Source organism: Myotis lucifugus, unplaced genomic scaffold (assembly GCF_000147115.1).
Source record: "Myotis lucifugus unplaced genomic scaffold, Myoluc2.0 scaffold_34, whole genome shotgun sequence".
In the NCBI taxonomy this organism is placed as follows: Eukaryota; Metazoa; Chordata; class Mammalia; order Chiroptera; family Vespertilionidae; genus Myotis; species Myotis lucifugus.
This window is the reverse complement of record NW_005871082.1, coordinates 629147-656334: the sequence shown is the minus strand read 5'-3', so window position 1 is coordinate 656334 and position 27188 is coordinate 629147. Positions and strand designations below refer to the sequence as shown.

The window sequence follows — 27188 nt, the reverse complement described above, 5'->3', positions numbered from 1 at the left end:
TGGAGATTCTGGGAGCTGTAGTTAATAAGCCCCGTGGTCCTGCCGCGCAGCGCCTGACGCGAGAGCGGAAAGAAACTACAACTTCCAGCATGCCCTGCGCCGCCTTTCTTGCCGCAGGTGCCCTCTAGACGCCCCTCCGCGACTGTCGCCTTCCGCCCCTATGCTATGCCGCACACCCAGTCTAGAAAGGCTTGTCTAGCAGCCGAAGAGCCTGGCGCGGTCCTGATTGGGAGGGCTCGGTGTGGAAGAGGTGAGGGTGTCCCAAACCCCTTGAGCCGCGGGTCTGGCTGAGTCCAGCCTCTTCGCACCATGATCTTTCCCCCTGTTCTTTGAGGCGTCGCTAGACACCCCCAGGCCTGACTCTTTCTGTCGGAGCTCCCCAGGCTGGGAGACCAGAGTACGCTCAGGGTTGGAGCTGGGACTCAGCCCTGACGTTTGATTTAAACGAGTATTTAGTCAACCAAGGGTCCGCCGGGCTGTGGCAACTGCGGTAGATCCTTGACTTCTTGGACGTTTGTCACTAATTTAACTCACATCCTCTGGTCTCAGTTCATAGCCTCATCCCTGTAGGCCTGGCTTGGCAGAGGATAACCGAATCCGAATCTAACTTCTCCATAGCTGGCTTCTGGGTTGTCCTGAGGCAGGGAAGCTTGTTGGTTATGGATTTATTTATTTTACTTTTAATTGATGTTTTAGAGAGAGAAACATTGATTTGTTGTTACACTTATTTATGCATTTATTGTTTGATTTTTGGATATGCCCTGACCAGGGATCCAACCATCGACCTTAGCGTGTTGGGACCACACTTCAACCAACTGAGCTACTCAGCCAGGGCCTGGTTTCCGGGTTTTGATCCCCTCACTCCCCATCTTTCTTGGTCATGTTCTTGTTCTCCCCTCGTGGGCTTTTATTAAATAGGTGACCATAAGGACAAGTCTCTGAAGTATTTTTTAAAATATAGTTTAATTGATTTCGGAGAGGAAGGGAGAGGGAAATAAGAGATAGAAACATCAGTGAGAGAGAATCATTGATCCGCTGCCTGCTGCACGCCTCTTACTGGGGATCAGCCTGCAACCCGCGCGTGTGTCCTGACTGGGAATCAAACTGTGATCACCTGGTTCATAGGTCAGTGCTCAACCATTGAGCCACACTGGCTGGGCCTCTGAAGTATTTTAAACGGTGTTAAAACAACCTTTTTCACTCTTAAAATTGTACCTGCTTGCTTTATAAGTTCTTGAGCCATTAAATATTTACCCCTTTACTTGCCAAGTAAATCTAGGTTCTGATTTGGCAATAGACAAATTGATGTCAAGTATCTGTCCAAGTCTACAATGTGTGGTTAAAAAATTCTAGCCCTGGCCAGTGGCTCAGTTGGTTCTAGTGGTTGAGAATACACCAAAAAGTTTCGGGTTCGATTTCCATCAGGGCACATACCTAGGTTGCAGTTTGATCCCCAGTGGGGGTGTGTACAGGAAGCAACGGATCAATGTTTCTCTCCCCCCTTTCTCTCTCTCTCTTTTTAAAATTTTTTTTAATTGATTTCAGGGAGGAAGGGAGAGGGAGAGAGAGAGAAACATCAATGATGAGAATCATCTATCGGCTGCCTCCTGCACGCCCGAAACCCCGGCATGTGCTTTTGACCAGAATCGAACCCGGGACCCTTCAGTCCGCAGGCCGATGCTGTATCCACTGAGCCAAACCAGCCAGGGCCCCCTTTCCTCTCTTACTAAAATCAGTAAAAGCATATCCTCTGTGTAGATATTTACAGATATTTATTTACTATAGTGAAAGATGACCTGCCCTAGTTTTTCCTATAGTGAAAAATAGAAGGACCATGCAGGTCAAAGTGGAAATGATCCAGGAGTCAGCAAACCAGGATCATAGGAGCAATTAGCAAGGTGGCTTTGATAGCTAATCCTTTTGTGCCTCATTTCCCTCAACAGTGAAATGGAAAAAAAATCTGCCAGGCCTGACTTACAGGGTTGTTCTGAGGATGACAAAGTGAGTGCTTTATAAATTGGCACCTGTGCCAGAGACATTTACAGTATATGCTCTATGCACACCTACAGTGTTTGTGATGGCCACTAAGAATTTTTATATCAAATTTTTTTTAATCTTTAGGATTGCTTAAAAATATTTTCTTTCTAGCTTCTTCCAAGGTACCATAATACTTTATTAATAATAAAAGTTAAGGGCTCTGACTGGGTGGTAGGTCAGTTGGTTAGAGCATTGGCTGGATACACCAAGGTTGTGGGTTCAATCTCTGGTCAGGGCACATATAAGAATCAACCAATGAGCCAAAACCGGTTTGGCTCAGTGGATAGAGCGTCGGCCTGTGGACTGGAAGGTCCCAGGTTCGATTCCGGTCAAGGGCATGTACCTGGGTTGCGGGCACATCCCCAGTAGGAGATGTGCAGGAGGCGGCTGATCGATGTTTCTCTCTCATCGATGTTTCTGACTCTCTATCTCTCTCCCTTCTTCTCTGTAAAAAATCAATAAAATATATTAAAAAAAAAAAAAGAATCAACCAATGAATGCATAAATAAGTGGAATAACAAATGGATCTTTCTTCCTCTTTCTCTAAAAATAAATAAAAATTAAATTAAATTTAAAAAATACTAAAAGAATACTGAGCATTAATTTTCTGTCAGGCATGTATTAAATGGTTTAAGCCTCACAACAGTCCTATAAGATAGGTTTCTATTATTAATGTCCATTTTACAGATGAGGAAACTGAGGTAGGAAGATGTCGGTAAGAGATCCTATACTAAAAGAAACTAATGTTTAGTGTTTACTTTCTGCTAGGCACTTTGATAGGTGTTTCCTGAGTCCTATATATTCTACACTGCAACCCTGTGTAGGTAGGATATGATTTTCTCCAAGGCTTATAAGGAAAATTATTACCCAGTTTGCTCAGAATTGGAGAAATAAAGATTTGAACTCAAGACTACCTGACTACAAAACCTGTGCTTGTACCACTAATGAGGGATGATTTCATTGTTTGCCAGCTTTTTAATTTGATTTTGACTCCCTGGAGTTAAGTATACAAAAGAATTTTTAAGCACCCTAGCCAGTTTGGCTCAGTGGATAGAGCATTGGCCTGTGGACTAAAGGGTCCTGGGTTCGATTCCAGTCAAGGGCATATGCTTGGGTTGCACTGGGGATGTGCAGGGGGCAGCCAATCAATGATTCTCTCTCATCATTGATGTTTCTATCTCTCTCTCCCTCTCCCATCCTCTCTGAAATCAATAAAACTATAATTACAAAAAAAAAAAATTTTTTTTAAGCTACATCTGGGTTCAGTAGAATGGGAAGGGATCAGGCAGTAGAAAATTGCCAACCGTACCTTTGCCATCCCTATATGCCCTGAAAACAGAAAGGGAAAGTAGAATATGGTAAGGGCCATCAGAAACCACAACAGGGCTGCCAAGATGAGCGTTTCTGAAGGTTCTCTTGAGAAAGGTGCTATTGTAATGAAAGGAAGGGCACATTGATCCTTGAGAATTTGACACTACGGAGCCTTTGGAGTTATTTGTGGTGCTGTGGAAATTTTGGACCTAGTTCTTGGTTTAAACCAGTTTTCAGTCTATCCAGTTAGCATTGATAACTTAGTTTGTAATTCTAGGGCAAATATTTTTCAGACCAGAATCTAATTTTAGAGTAGATGAGAGAGGGATTTGTGGTCTTTCGACCAAATGTGTGTGTGTGTGTATAATATATATGTATGTGTATATATATACACACACATATTTTTTTTGCTATGCTCTTACTTCCCAAGTTTGGGCAGGTACTTGTTAATAAATTAATGAAGATTTGAAGATATAGGAAGGATAGTTCTGCTTTTTTTAATTGCTTTTATTCTTTCAGGCATTTAACAAGCATACATGAGAGCAAGATGTTTGTCAGTTTTATTCACTGTAGTATTCCCAGAGCCTCAGAGCTGGCACTCAATATATATATGTTGAACACATGAATGCAGTAATGACCTGCTTGTTTGTGCTTTGATCTTGTGTTCAGCAAAGTTGATAATGAATTCTTAAAAAAAAATGTATATATATATACAGATATATATATATATATATATATATATTATATATATATATTTTCTGATTTCAGAGAGAGGTAGGGAGAGGGAGAGAGAGATAGAAACATCAAAGATGAGAGAGAATCATTGATCCGCTGCCTCCTGCATACTTCCCACTGGGGATCGAGCCTGCAACCCAGGCATGTGCCCTGACCAGAACTCTGACCGTGACCTCCTGTTTCATAGGTCAACGCTCAACCGCTGAGCCACAATGGCTGGGTGGCAATGCATTGTTAAAACACTTGCCTGCCTTGCACTGTTACCTCTCTAAATACCTGTGCTGAATACTTCAGCTCTGTTATTGGGTCCTTCAGGAGAGGAACTGTGTCTTGCACTTTTAAAATATCCCTTACAATACCGGAGAGAGTGCCTTGAACAAAGTAGGTATTGTAGGAATGAATGACTACTAGTAGGTAATTAGAGGATCAAAAGTATGGTTTGATCATTTGGATACCCAAGAATCTGATTTTACATGGCAGGTTCAGTATTTGCTTTACCAGATTCTTTTATACATCTCTGATTACTGTGGGGAATTTGTAGTGTTTTGGGGGGGGGAATCTAGAAAGGGACATACTGTACATTGGTCTTCTTCTCACTCCAGATGAATCGGACAAAGGTTGATGAGGAGGAATATTGGAACAGCTCCAAGTTCAAGGCTTTCACCTTTGATGATGAAGATGATGAGCTCTCTCAGGTAGGTTTCCATGAACGGTTGCTGAAGGTCACACCCTTCCCTTCAGTGCCTCTAACATTCCTTCCCTTTGTGTGCTTGGTAACCTGACTTCACCAGGTCTCCATTAGGCTCAGAAATCATTTGGGTCAAATCTTTAGGAAAATGTTCATGGAGAGGAGCCCTCAGAAAAGAAACAGAAGGATTGTTAAAACCAACTCTCTGCCCTTCTTACTTTATAGTCTTAAGATGATTCATTTCTTTCTGTTTGTTTGTTTTAAGAATCCTGTCTTTTATCATGTGATATAATTTATTCTATTTGAAAGATGGACTGGGGTGGAGATTTTGTCCGTTTATTGTGTCTGTTTTATAAATGCAGGAACATATCCTTTTAACACCTGAGAGAGTGGGCAAATTAATTCAGGTTTACACAGCAAGGCATTGCCAGGAATATGATTAGAACTCCGAGCCCTCCCAACTCCTTTGCCACGGGACTGCAGTGTTGGCTAAAACGCAATTTGTTTTCTTGGCAAATATTTAGCAGACTAGATTTTCTGTTACAGAAGGTGAAAGTGTTGGCCATTTTCAAGTTCCAATTCCTCAGCCTTCTTGGTTTTCAAAGAGAAGGGTGGGCATTGCTGATTGCCTAAGTGTCCACCTGATGTTCCTCTGCAGTTAAAGGAATCCAAGCGGGCAGTGAATAGCCTTCGAGACTTCGTGGATGATGACGACGACGATGACCTGGAGAGAGTCAGCTGGACTGGGGAACCTGTGGGAAGTAAGTAGAAAAGGCCCGACGAGGGGAGTGACATTCAGGGTTCTTATCACCAATGAAGGCCCACTTGTCTGTCTCTTCAGTGCTTGTCAGGAAAGGGAATGAGGGTAGCTATTTTCAGATGCACACATCTGGAAATTTAACCCCAGGAGAAGATCCTTGGGGAAATACAACAGTATTTCCCATGTGGGTAGGTCTGCTGTCCTAGGGCTAATACTTAACTGGCTATTTTAGACCCATTTGGATGCTTGTTAAAATGAGGTTCCTGGGGTTCACTCCAGAGACTCTGATTCCGTAGGCGATAGGGATGGGGTGGAGGGGATCTCATTGTATAAAAAGCACTGCAGATACTTCTAATATGAGAACTACTGACTTACATGCTCATAACTATTGGCATAACTGACTTCCTTAGCCACCAAGTCTCGCTGCCTAGTATTTATATAATACCACTTAATACCTTTGCAGAGTCTATCAGATTTTTAAGGATATTTAAAAAAAAATTTCTTAATCGGAAATACTATCACGTGATTTAAAAATAAAAAAGTATTGAAGGTATACAGGCAAAGGTTTCCCTCCTACTTAGTTCTTAGTCCCTGTCCTTCCAAGAAATTACTGACTGCTATTGTTTGCTTCCTATGTATGCATCAAAAGATTCGTTTTACATTTATAAATATGTATAGGAATATACTTACCCCTTTTTTATACAAGTGATAGCATACTTTATACCCTGCACTTTTCACTTAATGCTATAGCTTGGAAATGTTTTCATATCAGTACATAAAGAGCTTTCTCATTCTCTGTTTTTTTAAATAGCAGTATGGTATTACTATATATGGATTTTCTGTAATTTATTTAATCAGCTCACTGATGAACTTTATATTCTTTCCAATCTTATGTTGTTTATTTTGCTATCAATAACCTTGTATTCTCAGAGGTGACTATGAACGATCAAGTTCTAGAGTGAAGTTATTGGCAGAGGGCATTTGCATCTGTATTGGATAGATATTGCCAAATTGCCCTCCATGTGGGTTGCATCAATTTATACTCCCACCAGCAATGCAATGTCAGAGGGTTCCTGTGTCCCCACAGCCTTGCCGACACAGGGTGTTATTAAACCTTGGGATCTTTGCCAGTCTTAGAGGGGACCAGTGGTGTCTCAGTGTACTTTTCATGTATGTAATTATCTTATTAAAAGTGAGGTTGAGCATCTTTTCATGTATTTAATAGCCCTTTGAATATTTTTCTGTGATCCCTTTATTCATTTCCTTTGCCCATTTTTCTGTTGATTAGTCTATTTGATTCTATCTTTTCTCCCTGCCTTGATTTTTGGAGTCCATGTCAGCCAAAGGACCAGGGCCTCTGGTGAAAAGCTTTTAGAGTTTGTTGGAATGCTTGTTATCTAGGATTTATTTGGATGAGAATGACTGACTTAGTTCTTACTATCTTACAGGTATCTCATGGTCCATCAAAGAGACTGCTGGTAACAGTGGGTTAAACCACGAGGGGCGTGAACAGCTAAAGAGCCGGAACAGCTTTTCCTCCTATGCGCAGCTACCCAAACCTACTTCTACCTATTCCCTGAGCAACTTTTTTAGAGGTAAAAAGTGGTGGTTAAAGCCACAAGGAGTCGTCTTTTCCTTTTTCAAAAAAATGCTCAGGCTCTAGCCGGTTTGGCTCAGTGGATAGAGCGTCAGCCTTCAGATCAAAAGGTCCCAGGTTTGATTTCAGTTAAGGGCACACACCTTGGTTGCAGGCTCCTCGCTGGCCTGGGCCCTGGTCAGGGCTCATGCGGGAGGCAACCAATTGCTGTGTTTCTCTCACATTGATCCCTCTTTCTTCTCCTCTCCCTAAAAAAACCAATGGAAAAATATCCCCAGTTGAGGATTAAAAACAACAACAACAACAACAACAAAATACTTGGGTTATACTATTTATTTACTGTGGGAGAAGATTATTGAAGGAGCTGGCAGTTGGGGATCAAGAGTGGGAGAATTGAGAGAAATTCAGAGGGGTTGGTCTGGGTTTCTAGAATGTGAATACAATTGGCATTAACCCCTTGACAGGTACTGAAGAAATTTGCCTAGGTCAAAAGTTCTCCCCACCCCTGTGCATTGCTGTTGGGAACCCGTGTGCACTGCTGGTGGGACTGTAGAACGTGTGAGAGACAGTATGCAGTTCCTAAAAAACTTAAAAAGTTAAACACAGTAACCATATGATTAAGAAATCCACTTCTAGGTATATACCCAAAAGAATTGAAAGCAGGAGCTTCAACAAATATTTATTCATCAATGTTCATAGCAGCAATATTCAGAATAGCCAAAGGTAGAAATAACCCAAATGTCCATTGACTAATGAGTGGATAAGCAAAATGTACATGCAATGGAATATTATTCAGCTAAAAAGGAACAGAATTCTGGTACATACTACCACATGGATGAACCTTGAGAACTTTGTGCTACGTGAAATAAGCCAGACACAAAAAGATAAACAGTGTATGAGTCCACTTAAACACGTATGTGGTATCTAGAATAGTCAGATTCATAGAAACAGAGGGTAGGATATGTAGTGGTTACCAGGGCTGGGGGTGAGGGAAACAGGGAGTTATTGTTTAATGGGTACAGAGCCTCAATTTGGGATGATGAAAAAGTTCTGGAGGTGGATAATGGCAGTGGTTGTACTTTTGGTGTACTCAATGCCACTGGACTGTAGGCTCAAAAATAGTTAAAATGGTAAATTTTATGTTATGTATATTTTATTGCAATTAAAAAATTTTTTCCTCCTTGCCTTTTGTCCCCATGGAAAAAAGATAATTTCTGAAATTGAATAAAGTTTTTTTTAAGTTCCCATAATGCATAATAAGGTTTTATACACACTACATCCTTAACCAAGCCAGAATGGGTCTGGCTTAACTGCTCACCTCCTCCCTCATGTGTTCTTTATCTTTAGGGAGAACTAGACTTGGAAGTTTCCAGTCCCTTTCTGATGGTAGGCATTGACCCTCTTTTCTTGATTACTTTGGGAGACGTTACTGATCTGGGTATAGTCTGGGGAGTCATGGAGAAAAGTGGTAATTAGACGATTTGATAAAATTTATTCTGAATCTCTCATCATTATTAGAGAAATTTTCTCATACTGAGTAAGAGGTAGATTCTGATTACAGGGGAATGGGTGACTCCTAGGGATACTGGCTTTGGAGAGGTACCGAAAATTACTTTGGGCCCTAAAACATACCTTGGGAGCCTACAAGTCAAGAAGGAGGCATTGAGGAAAGGAATGACAAGAAGGTGGTGTCCTTCTAAAACAGCTGCCTGTTCTCTTTCAGCTCTTTCGGACACACCTGCCAAAAGCTATGCTCCAGAGCTGGGGAGACCCAAGGGGGAGTTTAGGGTGAGTAATACCTTACACTGGGTTGACACTACACGGTCTAAAGTGCTTTGACATTATCTTGCTTGATCTTCCCAACTTTTTGAGCACCTGTTAATGTAATCCCGTTTTATAGATAAGAACACTGATTTCTAAACATTAGGGCCTGCCTGGGGTCTAACAGCTATGAAATGGTGGAACTTGGACTCAAAAGTATCTATTTTCTGATTCAGTCCTAGCACACTTTCCTTCCCCATTGTGCTGCTCTTTGAAGGCTGTACTTTGAAACTTTTGATCATCAATGTGAACTGGAAACTTGGTGAAGCTTGTACTCCCATGAAGCACATAAAAAAGCAAATTGATTCATAAGGAAGAAACTATATCCTAAAGTCTGGAAAAGGAACATGTCTCCCTCTTTCCTTATGCTGGCATAGCTATTATTTAGAGTCTCAAAATGGGATTGATTGCATCGAGGGGTTGAAATCCTAAACCAGTAGGCACAGCATTACTGATTTTGTCAATTGGTTCATTCTGTCTTTGATTCATCTCTTCCCGTCTGTATTGTTCCTGTTCTAGTTCCTTCAGAAATTCAGAACAAGACTATCTCAGTTCATTAATTTTTCTCCATTCCCTCCCACAAAATATGTCCCCTTTAGGGACTAAGACACTGAGTTTGAGGTGGGGAGCTGGCACACTGATAATTCTGATCCCTTAACTTCTTGGGATTCATGTGTTGCTAATATTCCAGGACTACAGCAATGACTGGAGCCCCAGCGACACGGTGCGACGCCTTCGGAAGGGCAAGGTAAGACCACTGGGGAATGAAGTCTTGTGGGATTTTTTGGGAAGCTGGCGCTGTTCCCATAGGGAGGATTTCTTGACCCCTCTCTTCAATTCGAATTGTTAAATGAAGTGGTTTTCAGGAAGAAAATAAATTCACTAAGATGAAAAGTCAGCTGCAAAATTTGAGATTCTCTAGAGTTTAGTGTTACTTTGATAGGGTAATGGGGAAAGAGTGATGGACGAGAGGGAAAAGTGCTTTTAAGAATGAGGGTGGCCATCCAGTGTGGCTCAGTTGGTTGGGCATTGTCCTGTACACCAAAAGGTTGCCAGTTCAGCCCGGCCAGCATGGCTCAGTGGTTGAGCATCGGAGATCACGATTCAATTCCCCATCAGGGCTGGATCCAATTGTGCAGGAGGCAGCCAATCGATGTTCTGCTCTCATATTGATGTTTCTCTTTCTCTCTCCCTCTCCCTTCCTCTCTAAAAATTATATATATAAAAGAATGAGCGCAATCTTTTATGTTTATATATATAAATAAATAAAAGAATGAGCGCGATCTTTTATGTTTAGGTCTGAGATCCATTAGTTAACTTTTTTGTTGTTGTTGTTAATCCTCACCCAAGAATATTTTTTTCCATTGATTTTTAGAGAGAGTAAAAGACTGGGGGTGGGGGAGAGAAACATCAACGTGAGAGAGACACATATGAGCCCTGACTGGGGCTGGGATTGAACCTGAAACCCAGGTAGGTGCCCTTGACCAGGAATTGAACCTGTGACCCTTCGGTCTCTCTCTCTCCCTCTTTTTCTCTCTCTCACAGTCTCTCTCCATTCTCTCTAAAAATCAATGGAAAAAATATACGTGGGTGAGGATTAACAAAAAAACAAACTAAAACATGAAAATATCATTATATTGGTAGAAAATATTTGCAAAATAGACATAAAGGATTTCATACAGAATATATAAGAAAGAGTTATTTTCAGTAATAAGAAAATAAACAATCCAATAAAAATTGGCATAAGATTTGACCAGTTATATCACAGAAAACATATATGAATGGCCAATGAGCACTTGAAAAGGTGTTCAACATAGTTATCAAGAAAATGTGAATTAAAACTGTATGATACCACTATGCAGGTACTAGAATGAATGGCTAAACTTTAAAATACTGATCATATCAAATATTAGGAGGATGTGGAACTCTTGTACACTGTTAGCCAGAAGGAAAAATAGTAAAACTGCTTTGGGAAATAGTCTGGCAGTTTCTTACAACGTTAATCATACACTTAATTTCATTTGTGAACATTTACAATGCATGTTTTGTATGGACAAAAACATGTCCATACAAAGACTTATACACAAATGTTCATACAGCTTTCTTCATAATAGCCCCCAAAATGAAAATCCAAATATCCATCCAGAGCTAAATAGGTAAATAAATGGTGGTATATATAATAGACTGGGGATGGGATGGGAAGGTATGGACATTAAAGTAGACAAGGAGACTTATTGGGGTGATGGAAATATTCTGTATCTTGATTGTGTTAGTAGTTACATGGAATTCTATTCTTGTCAAAACTCACCGAACTGTACATTTAAATAGGGTAGATTTTATTGTATGTAACTTATACCTCATTATAAAAAGAGGAAGTGCCCTAGCTGGTTTGGCTCAGCAGATAGCGCGTCGGCCTGCCTTCTCAAGGGTCCCAGGTTCGATTCCGGTCAAGGGCATGTACCTGGGTTGTGGGCACATCCCCAGTAGGGGGCGTGCAAGAGGCAGCTGAATCGATGTTTCTTTCTCATCGATGTTTCTAACTCGCTATCCCTCTCCCTCTCCCTTCCTCTCTGTAAAAAAATCAATAAAATATATTTAAAAAAAAAAAAAAGAGGAAGTGATCTCTACCTGTTGACTTTGGTAAGACTTCATCAGGAAATGACATACAGAGCATAAGGCTGACTAGAGAGGGTGTGGTGGGAAACTACTGTCTATATTGTTCTGGGCACCACAGTGTAAAAATAAAGTGGCTTTCTTTGGAGACATTTCCTTTTATTCTTGCCTGTACTTCCGTGTCCAGTGACAGAGGAATGTAGTGAACAGTCTTCTCCCAGCACACTAATTCTCTTCTTATTCCACCAGGTCTGCTCACTAGAAAGATTCCGCTCCTTACAGGACAAGCTACAACTCTTAGAGGAAGCAGTTAGCATGCATGATGGAAACGTCATTACTGCTGTGAGTTGTGGGGGTTTTTTGTTATTTAATTGGTTTTTGTTAGTTTCTGAAAATCCAGTCAGAATAGACTTTAACATTTTAGGTTAAATGTCAAGTAAAGATCCTGGATTTCCTTTTGATGTGTAGGATTCTCAGTAACACGTATTTTATTTATTTATTTATTTATTTATTTTTAAAAAAATATATATTTTATTGATTTTTCACGGAGAGGAAGGGAGAGGGATAGAGAGTCAGAAACATCGACGAGAGAGAAACATCGACCAGCTGCCTCCTGCACACCTCCCACTGGGGATGTGCCCGTAACCAAGGTACATGCCCTTGACCGGAATCGAACCTGGGACCCTTCAGTCCGCAGGCCGACGCTCTATCCACTGAGCCAAACCGGCCTGGCAGTAACACGTATTTTAAAGCCTAGCTGGTAGGACATGTGTTGTGTGTGGAACTCTTGATTATAATCAAGAAGCAGTAGGTTGGCTACTATACTCTGAGGGAGGAGAGATGTGAGAGCAGGGAGGCATCTCTTGCCAGTACAGGCACGGGCATGTGGGCTCCCAAGACACAGCGCAGTTCCAGATGTCCACCACCTGTCCTTCCATCACATCAAGAAATGTGTTGTCTGGGCCTGCAAAGGTGCCTACTGAGTTGCTGATCTCATTCCTAGACATTGGTGATTTCAGAGAGGATGGGAGAGGGAGAGAAAGACAGAAACATCAATGGTGAGAGAGAATCATCGATCGGCTGCCTCCTGCACACTCCCCACTGGGGACGGAGCCCACAACCCGGGCATGTGCCCTTGACTGGAATTGAACTGGGGACCCTTCAGTCCGCAGGCCAGCACTCCAACCACTGAGCCAAACCAGCGAGGGCTCTTTGTTCTCTTTTCCTCCAGGTTCTGATATTCCTGAAGAGGACACTGAGCAAAGGTGAGCATGGTTTGAGGGAAATCTTCATTCAGCACGATGTCTGCTACACTTGAGGGGAGATAGGCATGTGGCTTTATACCAGAATTTACCAGCATCAAGTCTGCGGCAGAGACAGCTGGACTGGCCTGAGACCTCAGAGTTCAGCTCACGTCTCTGAGGGCAGTCGTCATCCGTTAGTGGCAACTACATTAACTGCAACACCCCTCTATGTACTGGGCACACAGACAGCTGTGTTGGTTTGAGAAAGTCAGAGTTGATGTTGAGTACCTTATGTTTGGATGGGTGAGAACTGAAAGCTGACTCAGTGGCATAGAGCTGCCCTAAACCATGGAGTGTGTTGATGGTGGATTGAGCCTTAGGGATGGGTACCGTAAAAAAAATTCCTGATTGGCTTTGAGGAATTAATTTTGTAATGTGTGAGTAGGGAGACCAATTTTACATTTGAGTAATAACTTTAATCTTTCTCCACCTAACTTCTTCCTGCCTTTCAGAGGTCCTCTTCCGAGAGCTGGAGGTGCGACAGGTTGCCCTGAGACATCTCATTCACTTCCTTAAGGAAATAGGGGATCAAAAGCTGCTTTTAGATCTCTTCAGGTAAGAACTGATCATCTGGTCCAGTAAATAAATTATTTTTTTCAAAGAACTCTGGGGAACACAAAGAAGACACTGTCTGTTTGTTCTGGAAATGCTTGTTAGACAAGATATTGAAATGTGATGGGATAACTAGCACCACAGGCTGTGATAAGGTGACTATGTACCAGGTGGTTCAGAACCAGGTTCTGGAGTCAGACATACCTGCATCGACTGGCTCCACCATTAATTCGTAGCATGACCTTGAGCAAGTTACCCAGTCTCTCCAAGTATCAGTTTTCACATCTGTAAAATGGAGATGGTGATACCTACCCCACAGGATCATTATAAAGATGAAGAGTTAGTGTTATGTAAATTACTTCCATAATGCCTAGTCTGTAGTATTAATATTTAGTAAGCATTTTTAAAATGGAAGATCTATAGTGAAGGTGTCTTCTTTTTTAAATTCTCATTCAAGGAGTGAGGATATTTTTTCCATTGATTCTAGAGCAGCGGTTCTCAACCTGTGGGTCGCGACCCTTTCGCGGTCGAACGACCCTTTCACATGGGTCGCCTAAGACCATCCTGCATATCAGATATTTACGTTACGATTCATAACAGTAGCAACATTACAGTTATGAAGTAGCAACGAAAATAATTTTATGGTTGGGTCACAACATGAGGAACTGTATTTAAAGGGCCAGAAGGTTGAGAACCACTGTTCTAGAGAGAGTGGAAGGGAGCAAGAAAGGAGAAAGATTGGGGGGAGAAAGAGAGAGAAACATCAGTGTGACAGAGACACATTGATTGTTTGCTTCCCACACCCGTCCCAAATGGGGGCGGGGATCGGACCTGCTACCCAGGGACGTGCCCTTGATTGGTGTACAGGCCAATGCTGTAACCACTGAGCAATACCGGCCAGGCCTGAAGGTATCTTTTATTACTGGTCCCAGGGCTGAAGGTATCTTAAATTACAGTGTTGGTAGTGAGAAGTACAGTGGAAGAGCAGAAGAAGCAAATGTAACTTTTAGTCAGGATACCGGAGGATAGCCTTATGGAAGAGGTTAGGAACTGAGTTGGGCTAATGAGACTAGGCAGGATTCTGATTGGTGGAGAGGTAAGAGGTAGGCATATCTGCTGGGGCTGGAGAGTGGGTTGGGAAGGGGGTGTCTTCTATTTTCCTTTCTTATCTCGTTCCAATCAGTAGGTTATTTCTTACCTTTAGGTTAAAATGTGTGTATGTTATGTTCTTTCTTCAGTGTCAGAGAAGGGGTTGGAACCTCTCTTGAGCCTGACATGTGGCCTAGGGTAACTCCAGTTACCAGTGACTCCAGCACAGTGATGAGCTCCCCAAAGACTAAGGTGGGGAAAGCAGGTCACCTGGTTAGAGTCAAGATTACAGATGGTTAGCCATGAGTTTTCAGAAGGCACATTGATCAAGGCAAGGTGTTCTCTCCCTCCTTCCCTCCTTCCCAGTCAACAGGCTTCAGTAAGCCTCACCTCTATGTCAAAGCATGATGTTGAGTATAGTGGACCGTTCAGAGTGAGAAGGGATCAGAATATCAAAGTCCTTGTTCGCCAAGGCCTTACGGCCTTTTGGGAAAGGCAAAGCACACTTCACTCTGCACATGAAAACGAGCACAATGTAGAAAACCTGTTCGGGAGTCGGCAGAGAAGGAGAGTGCTTGCCTCTTCCTCAAAGGGTCCATGGCATTACTGTGGGCTAAGGAGGCTCTGACCTTCCCATGAGCCCAGTTAACCCTACAGTTATTAATGCCCTGCGGTGCCTTCTTGTCCCTGCTTTTTGCTCAGCTAGAAAGATCAGGGGAACACTGATACCTCGTCCACCATGTGTTTTCAAAGGGTTGCTGTGGTAGAAAGTTTAAGAAGACAAGGGTTTATCTTACATATGGAGGCAAATGAGTTTGAATTGTGTTCTCTTAGAGCAGTTGTCTTATTTTGTGAAGTTATGCTGCCACATGTCAATAGATAAAAATGCTGTGTTCCTTCTGCTTCTTCCCAGGTTCCTAGATAGGACAGAAGAGTTTGCGGTAAGTGTGGCCTTTGTTTCAGTTGGGGACTCATTTAACTGAAATCTAAGCCAAAACCCAGTCGCCAGGATCCCAGAATGATTGAACATACTTATTTTCCATTTGTATTGATTATATTCAGAAGAGAGAGACATCTAGGAATCCTGAAAACTTAGTCCAAATGATGTACTACTTTATTGTTTTTTCTAAGTTCTTTTAATTGGGCTGTAAATTTAAAAAAATGAATGAAAATTGGCTCATCAATTTGTAATTTTGTGTGTTTCTTCCTAGTTGTTTTCAATTCCTGGTTTGTAGGAGCTTTTGGATTTTGGCTTCTAATACTAAAGAAGATGCTGGTCCTTGGCTGGATAGCTCCATTGATGAGAGCATTATCCTGATATGCCAAGGTTGAGGGTTTGATCCCCGATCAGGGCACATACAAGAATCAACCGATGAATGCATAAATGCATTGATGTTTCTCTCCCTTTCACTCTCTCTCTAAAATGAATAAAAAGAAAAGGAAAGAAAAGACACTATTGAAAGCTAAGAGGGATAAGAAACCAGATATATGTCAAGAAGGAAGATAGGTCAAGCTAGTGGCACACCCAGCACACACTGGCTAGAGCTCAGTGACTGAATGTTAAAATAGATTTCTGTCAGATTTTCACCATTATAGAGTGAACTTCTGGAATATGAGAATAAATCTGAAATTTAACCAAAAGTTTAATTATATTACTAAAACTTTAGTGATCCATTTTTAAATATATTTTTATTGATTTCAGAGAGAAAAGGAGAGGGAAAGAGAGATAGAGACATCAATGATGAGAGAGAATAAATGAACAGCTGCCTCCTGCACGCCCCCTACTGGGGATCAAGCCCACAACCTGGGCATGTGCCCTTAACTGGATTCGAACTTAGGACTCTTCAGTCCGCAGTCTGACGCTCTATCCACTGAGCCAAATGGCTAGGGCCATTTTTTGAAGTTTGTTATAGTGCGGGGCTCAACTCCCCAGTGCTGTCAGTGGCAGGATTGTTCCTTGAGTCACTGTACAGCACATGTGTGGTGAGAGCAGTGCTCATGTTTGGCTGGCACATTTAATAATGTTGTTAAACTTGCTTACACAACAGAGTATAACTCAGGAAAATCTTTTTTAGTAATATTTTGTAAAAGGAACATGTACTTAATATTTAAGTCAGCGTAAAGTCTCAAAAAATGCTTTATCTTATTCTGCTGAAAATGATTGGCAATTTGTAGTAATCATTTTGAAAAGTCTTTGTTTCTATTTTTAATCTCCATAGATTTGAAACTAAGGAATTTTTTCCATACGGCATTCTTATAAAGTTTGTTGTTTTGAAGTTTGATTAGTGAAAATAAATGTGGTTTGGGTAACTCAGTTTTATTTAAAACTTTATTTTTTTTTGCATGTAGTTTATTATGTTTGAATTGAAGATGTTTTATTATAGATCAGCATGCCCAGTAGAACTTCCTGCAATGATGGGAATATTCTATATCTGTGCTGTTCGATGTGGGAGCCACAGATCACTTGTAGCTGTTGAGCACTTCAAAAATGACTAGTGCAACTAAGGACCTGAATCTATTTCTTTTTAATTAGTTTAAATTTACATATAAACAAACACATGTGTCTACTGGCTACCATATTACATATTGCAATTATAGATAAACCAAAGAGTGACTTTTTTTGTAAAGATTTTTTAAATTGATTTTTAGAAAGAGGGAGAGGGAGAGGGAGGGGGGGAAGGAGAGAGAGAGAGAGAGAGAGAGAGAGAGAGAGAGAGAGAGAGAAAGAGAAAGAGAGAGAAAGAAACATGGTTGTGAGAGCAAGAAATGGATCGGTTGCCTCCTGCATGCCCCCTATCTAGGATGTAGCCTGGACATGTGCCCTGACTGGGAATTGAACTGGCAACCTTTTGGAGCACAGGACAATGCCCAACCAACTGAGCCACATTGGCCAGGGCCCAAAGAGTAATTTCAAATCACTCTTTGCTCTCTCCATCCCCACATCCAATCCATACCAAGAAGGAATCTCTGATAATGAAGAATTTAACTTTAAAAATGTGTGTGTGTGTGTGTGTGTGTGTGTGTGTGTGTGTATTATATATTGTTGATTTCAGAGAGGAAGGGAGAGGGAGAGAAAGAGATAGAAGCATCAGTGATGAGAGAGAAGCATTGATCGGCTGCCTCCTGCACATCCCCTATTGGGGATCGAGTCTGCAACCCAGACATATGCTCTGACCTGGAATCGAACCATGACCTCCTGGTTCATAGGTTGACACAACCACTGAGCAACACTGGCTTGGCAAGAATTTAGTTTTTAGGCATGGAAAGTCTGCTTAAGGAGTTACCTCCCCCTTCTAAGGAGATAAACTAGCTCACAGCCTTTCTATGTTTTTTTCTTAAGCTGTCCCATTATCGAGAGCATTTGAGCATTCAGGACCCTGAGAAACGGAAAGAATTTCTTAAGACCTGCATTGGGTAAGTATGAAGAAGAAATGTTTTTAAGTATAAATACTCATATGCAAAGGAATTAAGTGACTGAAAGAGAGTGGAATGGATAGATAGTTGAAGCGAAAGGCTAACACAATGGATCATACAAGCATCATTAAAAATTGTCTTACTCAGTGGTTTGAAATACTAGTCCCCAATAGGATTTTCATTGATTGGTGATAAATTAAGGAAAATAAAGACAATATAGAGTTTTGTTTTTTTCTTTTGAAAGTTAATTTATTTAATTGAAAGACTGCCTTTTATTTTGGGATTTTTCCCCTCCTCTATCAACCCCCCCCCCCCCCCACACACACACACATACAAATTTAAAAAAATGGTCCTTGACTGGATATACACTTTTTGATAATAAAATTGGTTGTAATTATTTATGACAGTGGTTCTCAACCTTCTGGCCCTTTAAATACAGTTCCTCATGTTGTGACCCAACCATAAAATTATTTTCGTTGCTACTTCATAACTGTAATGTTGCTACTGTTATGAATCGTAATGTAAATATCTGATATGCAGGATGGTCTTAGGCGACCCCTGTGAAAGGGTCGTTCGACCGCCAAAGGGGTCGCGACCCACAGGTTGAGAACCGCTGATTTATGACCATATGTATCACAGTAACAGTGGGAAACACTTTACCTTTATCAGTGGTTCTCAACCTTCCTAATGCTGCAACCCTTTAATACAGTTCCTCATGTTGTGGTGACCCCCAACCATAAAATTATTTTCGTTGCTACTTCATAACTGTAATTTTGCTACTGTTATGAATCGTAATGTAAATATCTGATATGCAGGATGTATTTTCATTGTTACATATTGAACATAATTAAAGCATAGTGATTAATCACAAAAACAACATGTAGTTATATATGTGTTTTCCGATGGTCTTAGGCGACCCCTGTGAAAGGGTCGTTCGACCCCCAAAGGGGTCGCGACTTACAGGTTGAGAACCACTGCCTTATATATTATTTTCAATGTTACTGGTCCTTGAAACCCCAAAGTTCAAGAACCACTGATTCAGTACAGGCTCTGACCCAGAATATCAGTCCCTGTGAAAACCAGCCCCACACATCACTCTTCCAATGATTGGGCACTCGCTGCTCTTGGAAGTAGCTCATTTCATTGTTGGACAACCTTCATGATTGGAAAGTGCTTCCTTATATTAAGCCAAATCTTGCTTCCCTGAATCTAAGGCAAGTGTAGAGTCTGCCCAGTGAACCTTGCTTCTCCGGGCCCAGTGTTCACAGTGGTTCCAGTCATTCCTCATGTGACGTGATTTTCAGGTTTCACATTCAGAAATTCATTTACGTCAATGCCATCTTCACTTTTAACCTTATCAAATCAAATACTGAGTTATGTCCTATGGTCTCTTGTAAACAAAGAGAAAAGTTAGAGTAGTGAAGTGACTGGAACCTATTTTCATTTCCTCTTACCTCTTTTAAAAATTGGCTGTGGCTCACACTTAATGTGGGACAGTATAATTGAATTTCAGAATTCTTCCTGGAATGCGTGGAGTAGGAGAATAAGGCCACAGTCTCTGAAGGGTAGATCTGTGAACTGGGAGTTTAAAATCTGGCTTCTGTTCCTGGCCTTACCCAGTGACTTGCCATGTGCCTTTTAGGTAAGACACTGTTTGTCCCTCAGCTTCTTCATGTGTAAAAATATAATGTAGTATTGAAGATGGCACCTTTGACATTTGTGTAAATCTTTGACATCTATACCAGTCTACAAAAATACTACCATGCCATGTAATTTAATTTTACCTTATTACCCTACAGTAAAACAGTAGCTCACAAATGTAAGTGACCCTGAAGGAGAGTTAAGTGTTGACATTAAGCAGTAACATGAACCGAAGTGCTTCACTGCAATGCAGATGAGCAGTTGGCTGGGCTCACTCCTTAGCCAAGTGACTCACCAATCATTACACCTCCCACAGCGAGAGGATTCTAGTTCATTCCTCAACAAAGTCACTAATGGCTACATATATTTTGTCAATTTTCAGGATCCCTCTTTAGTTGGCAAAAACCTTAAATGCAAAATCCCAGCCAAAGGTCTGCTCTATTTTCTGCTTTCTGCCTTTTAGGGATGCTCCAGAGGTGAATTGAGATCAGATTTATGAAGCACCATGAACCTCTTATGTTATAGTAGTGATTTGGTTTAGTTGGGTTTGTTTTCTGTTTGAGTAGAGAAAAAGGTACTAACCTTCTGGCTCTTTATCAGTTTGCCATTTTCAGTGGAAGATTCTGCACACATACAAGACCATTACACGCTCCTGGAACGTCAGATCATTATTGAGGTTAGACTCCTCGTATCTGTGTTTTCTGCTTCAGTGCCATCAGCCTCTGGGACCCATCTGTGCTCTGCCCACATATGTCATTTCCTGTTACAGTCTCTAAGAGCCTTTCGTTTTCTCCCTCTCCACCATAGCCCCTTCCCTCCACTGTTCTCAGCATCCTTATCCTTCTCACCTGCAGTTAAACTGGAAGTTTTTTCTCTTCATCCCAGAATTCCCATTGCATTGCCACTTCTCTGTCTGCCTCCATCCAACTTGGATCTATCATCATTTTAGGGCTTTTAGACTCCCGTGGGTCATCCTAGCCGTTTCTTTTTCTCTTCCTTGCCTCTTTCCTAGGGTAGGAAATGCAGCTACTGTAGCATTAAGTTTCTCTCTGCTTCTACTGCATGGACATAGTTCTTTTTTTCACTTGGCTCGCTCCACTACAGGCAAATGACCGCCATCTAGAAGCAGCAGGACAGACTGAGATCTTCCGGAAGCACCCCCGCAAAGCTTCCATCCTCAATATGCCACTAGTGACGACACTCTTCTATTCCTGCTTCTACCACTACACGGAGCCCGAGGTACAGGCAACACGGGAAAGACCCCACACACTCCCACTGCACAGAGGAACGTAGCTCGAAGTCAGTATTTTGATGTACCCTGTTATCAAAGGGTGCCTGTAGTTCTTGGAAATCCACCTGGAGGCTTTCCTGACCCTCAGGGGTGAGCCAGGAGGGAAGAGGGGTTTGTAAGGCTTGTGTGGTGCCCAGTGAACTGGCCCATAGCATAGCACGTTCTGTCTCAGCAGTGCTGGTCCCACAGCGGGCTCTGTTCAAAGGCCCATAAATGCACATGGATTGACACAGAAGAGCAGCAGGGTGTCAGGTAACTGGATGTTTGAACACATTTTATAAAATTTAATGATCACAAATGGACTTTGGATTAGCATAAAATTGGGAAAAATACCGTACTTATTAACCCAGTCTTGTTAAGCTGGGTTGCAATGATACCTGATTAGACCCGATGGAGCTTTGCTCTCAAAATAATTTCTGGGTTTAATTGGTTACAGAGTAAAATGTAGAAAGTCTAGTCAGTACAAAAGAAGATGGGGGATTGGGTGGTATTTTGGGAAAGTCGGTAACAATACAGTTTCTTCTCCACTTTCACCCTAGGGGACATTCAGCAGTCCAGTCAACCTGAAGAAGACATTTAAGGTAGATATAAAATGGTCGGTGCTTTGGTAAAAGTAGTATCAGGGTACCTATGTGGAGTGGATGTTGCTTTGTAACCCTGCACAGTAAGTGTCTTATATTCACGGTTAAAGGTAGAAAGGGAAGTGTTTGTGGGGAGTGAGGTAAGGTTTTAATTGAACGGCCTACCTCAGTGCTGGGGCTTGGAAACCACGGGGTTCTTGGTGACCTGAGAGACTTACAGGTTTTTAAGAGGCAGAATCAACACTATGGTATATTTTTGCCTATCTTTTCCAGAATTCTCAAGTACCTCCTCTGGCACCTTCCTACTTCCCCTTAAATTCCTCTGGTCTCTGCTTTCTAGATCCCAGATAAACAATATGTGCTGACTGCCTTAGCCGCCCGCGCCAAGCTCCGTGCCTGGCATGATGTAGATGCTCTCTTTACCACAAAGGTGAGTGCCTGGATCTCTCTGTGCTGCTGATGCCTCAGGCACATCCTCTTGTTATCCTAGACCAGTGATGGCGAACCTATGACACGCGTGTCAGAGGTGACACGTGAACTCATTTTTTTGGTTGATTTTTCTTTGTTAAATGGCATTTAAATATATAAAATAAGTATCAAAAATATAAATCTTTGTTTTACTATGGTTGCAAATATCAACAAATTTCTATATGTGACACGGTACCAGAGTTAAGTTAGGGTTTTTCAAAATGCTGACACGGCGAGCTCAAAAGGTTCGCCATCACTATCCTAGACTCATGGGAGTCTTCTGTTCCAGTAACTGGCTTACATCTTTCCTCCAGCTTTTTATTTTCCAAAATTTCACGCCTAAAGTTGAAAGAATATTATAGTGAATACTAATAATCTTTTCCTACTTCACTCATTTATTAACATTCTCGCTATATATGCTTTCTCTTTTTCTATGCACGTAGAAAAAGAGACAGCAAATAAGCTTTTTTTTCTTTCGCTGAACCATTTGAAGGTAAGTTTTAGACATCATGCTACTTCTCTCTTAAAAATTTTTCTCCTTTGTAACTCCTCTCAAGAAATGTAACATTAATCTAATACTATAATCATATATATAGTCTGTAATAAATTAGCTCCTTAGAGCGGTTTCTGTTTGTTCTTGTGTTGGTTCGCTGTCAAGGATCTTGCATTATATTTGGTTGTCATGTCTACTGGTTGACATTTTAAATACTGATTTGTTTTCATTATGGGTTTGAGAATTTTCTGTTTTCCCCCCTTTGTTAGTTATTTAATTAGCTACATTAACTACCAAAGCAATACGTGTCTGTGTCCAAATCAAACACTGTATGGAAGTATAAAGAGTAAAGAGTGACGCTTCTCTTCCACTGACTTCCTGCTCCTAGTCTCACCCACTTCCTCAAGGCAGATGCCATTAAAAGTTTGATGAGTGCTTTCCAGATCTTTCCTCACGAATTTATAAAGAAACCTCTTTGCCCTAGACGGTTAAGCTCAGTGGATAGAGCGTCGGCCTGCGAACCAAAGGGTCCCGGGTTTGATTCCAGTCAAGGGCACGTACCTTGGTTGCAAGCTCCTCCCCAGCCCGGGCCCTGGTGAGGGCTCATGCAGGAGGCAACCAGTTGATGTGTTTCTTTCACATTGAAGTTTCTCTCTCTGTCTTTCCCTCTCTCTTCCACTCTCCCTAAAAATCAATGGAAAAAAAAATACAAAGAAACATCTTTATATAAATATAAGTTTGACTCAGTGGATAGAGCGTCAGCCTGCAGACTGAGGAGTCCCAGGTTCGATTCCCATCAAGGGCACATGCCCAGGTTGCAGGCTTAATCCCCAGTAGGGGTGCAGGAGGCAGCCAATCAATGATTCTCTCTCATTGATGTTTCTATGTCTGTCTCCCTCTCCAATCAATAAAAATATATATTTTTTTAAAAAGTAGAGATGTAAAGAGCAGGACTTTTCTCCTAGATAAGTTCATACTACAAGTGTGGTTATGTAAATTACTTATTTCATTTAGCTGTATTTCACACTTTTCTGCATTAGTGCCTATAAATCTAAGAACTTATACTTCTGACTCTCTCCCACCGTCTCAAGTTTCTTGACTTTTCTAAAAAACTCATCTCTCATTTCCCTGTTCCCCACCCCAGTCCATCCACTCTCACCATCACATTATTCTAGGCTGACTGTAAAATGCAGGGAGACAAGCTCAGGGTGTACTGTTCGTGTCTGGCCTACCTACTACTGCCATCTTCTTTCTCAGAACTGGCTGGGCTACACCAAGAAGAGAGCACCTATTGGCTTCCATCGGGTTGTGGAAATTCTGCACAAGAACAGTGCCCCCGTCCAGGTAATGGCTCCTGAAGAGAGTTGGGGACAGGATCCTCTAGGAGACCTACCTTGTAGCCTCTTACTGGTCAGTGATAGGAGACCTGACCTGTTCTGTTCTCCCCTTAAGGGCAACATGATGGCTGTATTGGTCTTGATGTAGGACAGGCCAGGGAGAGACGTTCTCCTCTGCCCTTTAGAAGTAACCTGCCCTCTCTGAGGAGCACCCACTGTTTAGCCCGTGTGGAGTACTGCCATATTGGTGAAATGATACAAAGGAGAACTCACTGAGTAGGGACATCAGGGCACAGTGCAGATCAGGTGTGGAGCATGCCCGTTGCTGGCCTGGGGATCCAGCTCTAGGTTATGGAAGAGCGTGCTCTTCCCTGCTTTCCTGGGGAGTGCGGAATGCTGCTTGGGGTCCACCTCATTTCCCATCACAGAACTGGTCCTGTGGTTGCAGATGTTGTAGATGAACTCGTCTACCTTCTTCCGGATTTTTTTTCCTACTTTTCAGAGTTCTGGGAATCATTAATCAGAAGTACCTCTTTCCACAGATATTACAGGAGTATGTCAATCTAGTGGAAGATGTGGACACAAAGTTGAACTTAGCTACCAAGTTCAAGTGCCACGATGTCGTCATTGATGTGAGTCCCCAGGAAATCAGAACCCTGAGTTAGAGCCTCAGTGGAGAGTGGGGGGTTATGGTATTCTCTGTCCTGGACCCTGAGATCCTGCCATCAGTTTCGACGTAATGGGCAAAATGGTCTGGCAGGAGTTAGTTTGGAGGCCAGCACTTCTATGCTATCTTCCCAGCCTTCTGACTGGTTTCTCTGTGCTCTTAAAAGTCTGTTGCACTCAGAGAACTCAGAGAACTGAATCAAGTCACATAAGCTCTGTAGACTTCAGTCCAGCATGAGGTTCTGAGGGGACTTGGCCCCTGTCACCCAGCCTCTTCTTGAACCTTGGCTCGAAGTGGGAGTAACAAAAAGCAAAAGACCTTCCTAGAGAAGGCTGATCTGGGGCTCACTGCTTGTTGGTTTTGGTGTGCAGACTTGCCGGGACCTGAAGGACCGTCAGCAGTTGCTAGCGTACAGGAGTAAGGTGGACAAAGGATCTGCAGAGGAGGAGAAGATCGATGCCATTCTCAGCAGCACGGTGAGCAGGGCAGCTACCCCGCCACAGCCTTGGGAGACAGACAGTTCTCAAAGTAGCATCAAGTGTATAAAAGGGTAACCTGGGGACCTCCGTTTGAGACTTAACTGTAACCGCTCTGAAAATTGTTAAACCTAGCAGGTAGGAGAGACTTACTACTGGCAATATAGGAACAAATGTTAGATTCAGAACATCCCGGGAATGGATATTACCTACCTGTTGGAAGTAAGAAGAGGGTGAAATCGATTTTAGCAATTTGGGAAATACAGCCTGCTTGTCTCTCATAGCATGAAATTGCTGAGCTTTTTGTTAATGTTGATCTTAGTTCCCTGTTAGATGTTTTGGGACCTACCTGGAGTCATTGAAAGCTAGTGAATCTTTTTTTTTTTAAATGATTGTTCAACTATTTATTTTTAATCCTCACCCAAGGATGTGTTTTTATTGATTTTAGAGAGAGGAAGTTAGGGGGGGGAGAGAGAGAGAAAGAGGAACATCAAAGTGAGAGAGAAATATCAATAAGTTGCCTCCCGTACATGCCCTGACTGGGGATCAAACCCACGACCTGGGTATGTGCCCTGACTGGGAATCGAGCCATACCAGCCAGCGCAGAAGCTAGTTTAATCTTGGCCCTGAGAAGGTTAGGATCAGAGTAAATCCCCAACTCAGGCTTGTGAGAATCAGAATAAGTGTCTAGTTCGTATCTGAATAAATGAACTCTGCTACATATTTTTAAAAAATTCCCCCCCCTCCCCATTCCTCTTTTCCTTACAGTACCTACCTGTGAGTCTTGTTTTATTGCATTCCCACTACCTCTCTGTAGGGATCAGTGCAAAATGATCATTGTTTTTTCCCACAGCAAATTCGGTGGAAGAATTAAGTGGCATCAGCTACCCTGAGACCTGCCTCGTTTCTTCCTTTCCTGCCTTTGAAAAGAGTGTACTCTCTTTTTTTTTTGTTTTGTTAATCCTCACCTGAGGATATTTGCCATTGATTTTTAGAGAGAGTGGAAGGAGGGGGAGAGACAGAGAGAGAAACAACGATGTGAGAGAGACACGTTGTTTGGTTGCCTCCTGCACTTGCCCGACCGGGGCTTGGGATCTGGCCTGCAACCAAAATACGTGCCCTTGACTGGAATTGAACCCAGGACTCTTCAGTCTGAAGCTGACAGAGCGCGCACTCTCCTTTGGGAGAGTTACAGCAGCACATCGCTTGGGCCTGTCATTAACAGGTGACACCTGCTACTCTTGGGACAGAAACTGGTGCCTGAGCACTGATCTTCTGTCCAAGGGCCATTGTCTGAGGGCCAAGATCTAAAGCTTCGACTCATGGGAAAGATTCCCTCCACCTGGTGCTCACGTGAAAGTGGAGTCATTTCTAGACTGGGCCCGTTTGGGGCAAGATCTCTCTTGGTCTGAGGAAAGTGACTGCTCTGCTAAAGAAGTCTCCTAGACTAGGAGGTGCAGCTATCATAGAGTGACCACGACTGTGACCCTGGACTTGGTGCTGGACATGGCCAGTTCTGCTGTGAATGGAGTCACAACAGAACCAAAATGGCTCTCTCCCAGGCTCCTGGAGAAGGGTGCCAATGTTGCAGGACCTCGTGGAGGTGCCCTCACTCCAGAATGCACGAAGCACTCCAAGTTATGACAGATGGCCCAGACGTGTGTCTTCAGCCAGCGTCCCTCTGCTGCCCCAGTCTAGCCTCTGTTCAAGGACCTCTGGTTCCTCTCTCACCTGCAGACTGAGATGACCTTGTGTGGGTGACGAGAACGTCCCCACTGCCTTTCCCTCTAACTCTCCTGCCCCAGACTGCCCACCTGTGTGGAGCTTAGATTTGGCAGTACCAGAGCTCTCCCGGATGCACAGAACTTGCTGTCACACTAGGAGCCTCCACTCGGGCTGACCTCAGCAGCATTTCTGACTGTTAGGATATTGAGATGGAGGCTTTAGTATCACACTTGGTTTTTAAGAGGATGTTCTGTAATGCTAGATGCCTGCCCTATACAATGTTAGCCTCTCTTCTCTGTGACTGGACTCGTTTTTCCCAGACATGCGTAGACTCCTAATAAAGCTGTTTCTTCCTTGGTGCCTTCTTTTTCCCTCCAGTTGTTTTGTGCAGAACAAAGAAATAATTGCCCAGTCTCTTGGGACCACTACCCGTCTGCCTCAGTGACTGCATTCAGCAGCCTACCAACAGGTGTCAGGGTATGGAGCACTGGGGCTTCGAGAGAGCAGGGCCTTGTGGTTAACAGAAGGAGACCTGAGCAGGGGATCAAAAGACCTGGCCTCTGGTCCCGGCTCTACTGACAAGCTGTG

General features: G+C 42.5%; 1 protein-coding gene across 2 annotated transcripts; it reads left to right on the top strand.

Moving 5' to 3' along the window:
* The first annotated feature begins 97 nt into the window (after window positions 1–97).
* Window positions 98–26347, top strand: VIPAS39 (VPS33B interacting protein, apical-basolateral polarity regulator, spe-39 homolog). 2 transcript variants are annotated; one of them, XM_006086955.3, is made up of 20 exons: window positions 98–250; window positions 4686–4778; window positions 5430–5532; window positions 6980–7126; window positions 8476–8514; window positions 8852–8916; window positions 9641–9697; window positions 11812–11904; window positions 12794–12827; window positions 13319–13421; window positions 15421–15448; window positions 17848–17921; window positions 20163–20238; window positions 20667–20801; window positions 21393–21434; window positions 21775–21864; window positions 23653–23739; window positions 24275–24364; window positions 24771–24875; window positions 25729–26347. In XM_006086955.3, the coding sequence occupies exons 2-20, from the start codon at window positions 4686–4688 to the stop codon at window positions 25747–25749; spliced, it is 1482 nt and encodes a 493-aa protein (XP_006087017.1). In that variant the 5' UTR covers window positions 98–250; the 3' UTR covers window positions 25750–26347. The 2 variants fall into 2 exon arrangements, with proteins under 2 accessions (XP_006087017.1, XP_023608254.1); XM_023752486.1 differs by lacking the exon at window positions 8476–8514.
* Window positions 26348–27188: the final 841 nt, after the last annotated feature.

Bases quoted from the DNA above. Each gene is read 5' to 3' on its own strand.
- VIPAS39 (XM_006086955.3), top strand. From the start codon at position 4,686: ATGAATCGGACAAAGGTTGATGAGGAGGAATATTGGAACAGCTCCAAG. The intron at 15,449-17,847 runs GTAAGTGTGGCC...TTTTTTCTTAAG, and splicing joins ATAGGACAGAAGAGTTTGCG to CTGTCCCATTATCGAGAGCA. The intron at 20,239-20,666 runs GTTAGACTCCTC...GCTCCACTACAG, and splicing joins AACGTCAGATCATTATTGAG to GCAAATGACCGCCATCTAGA.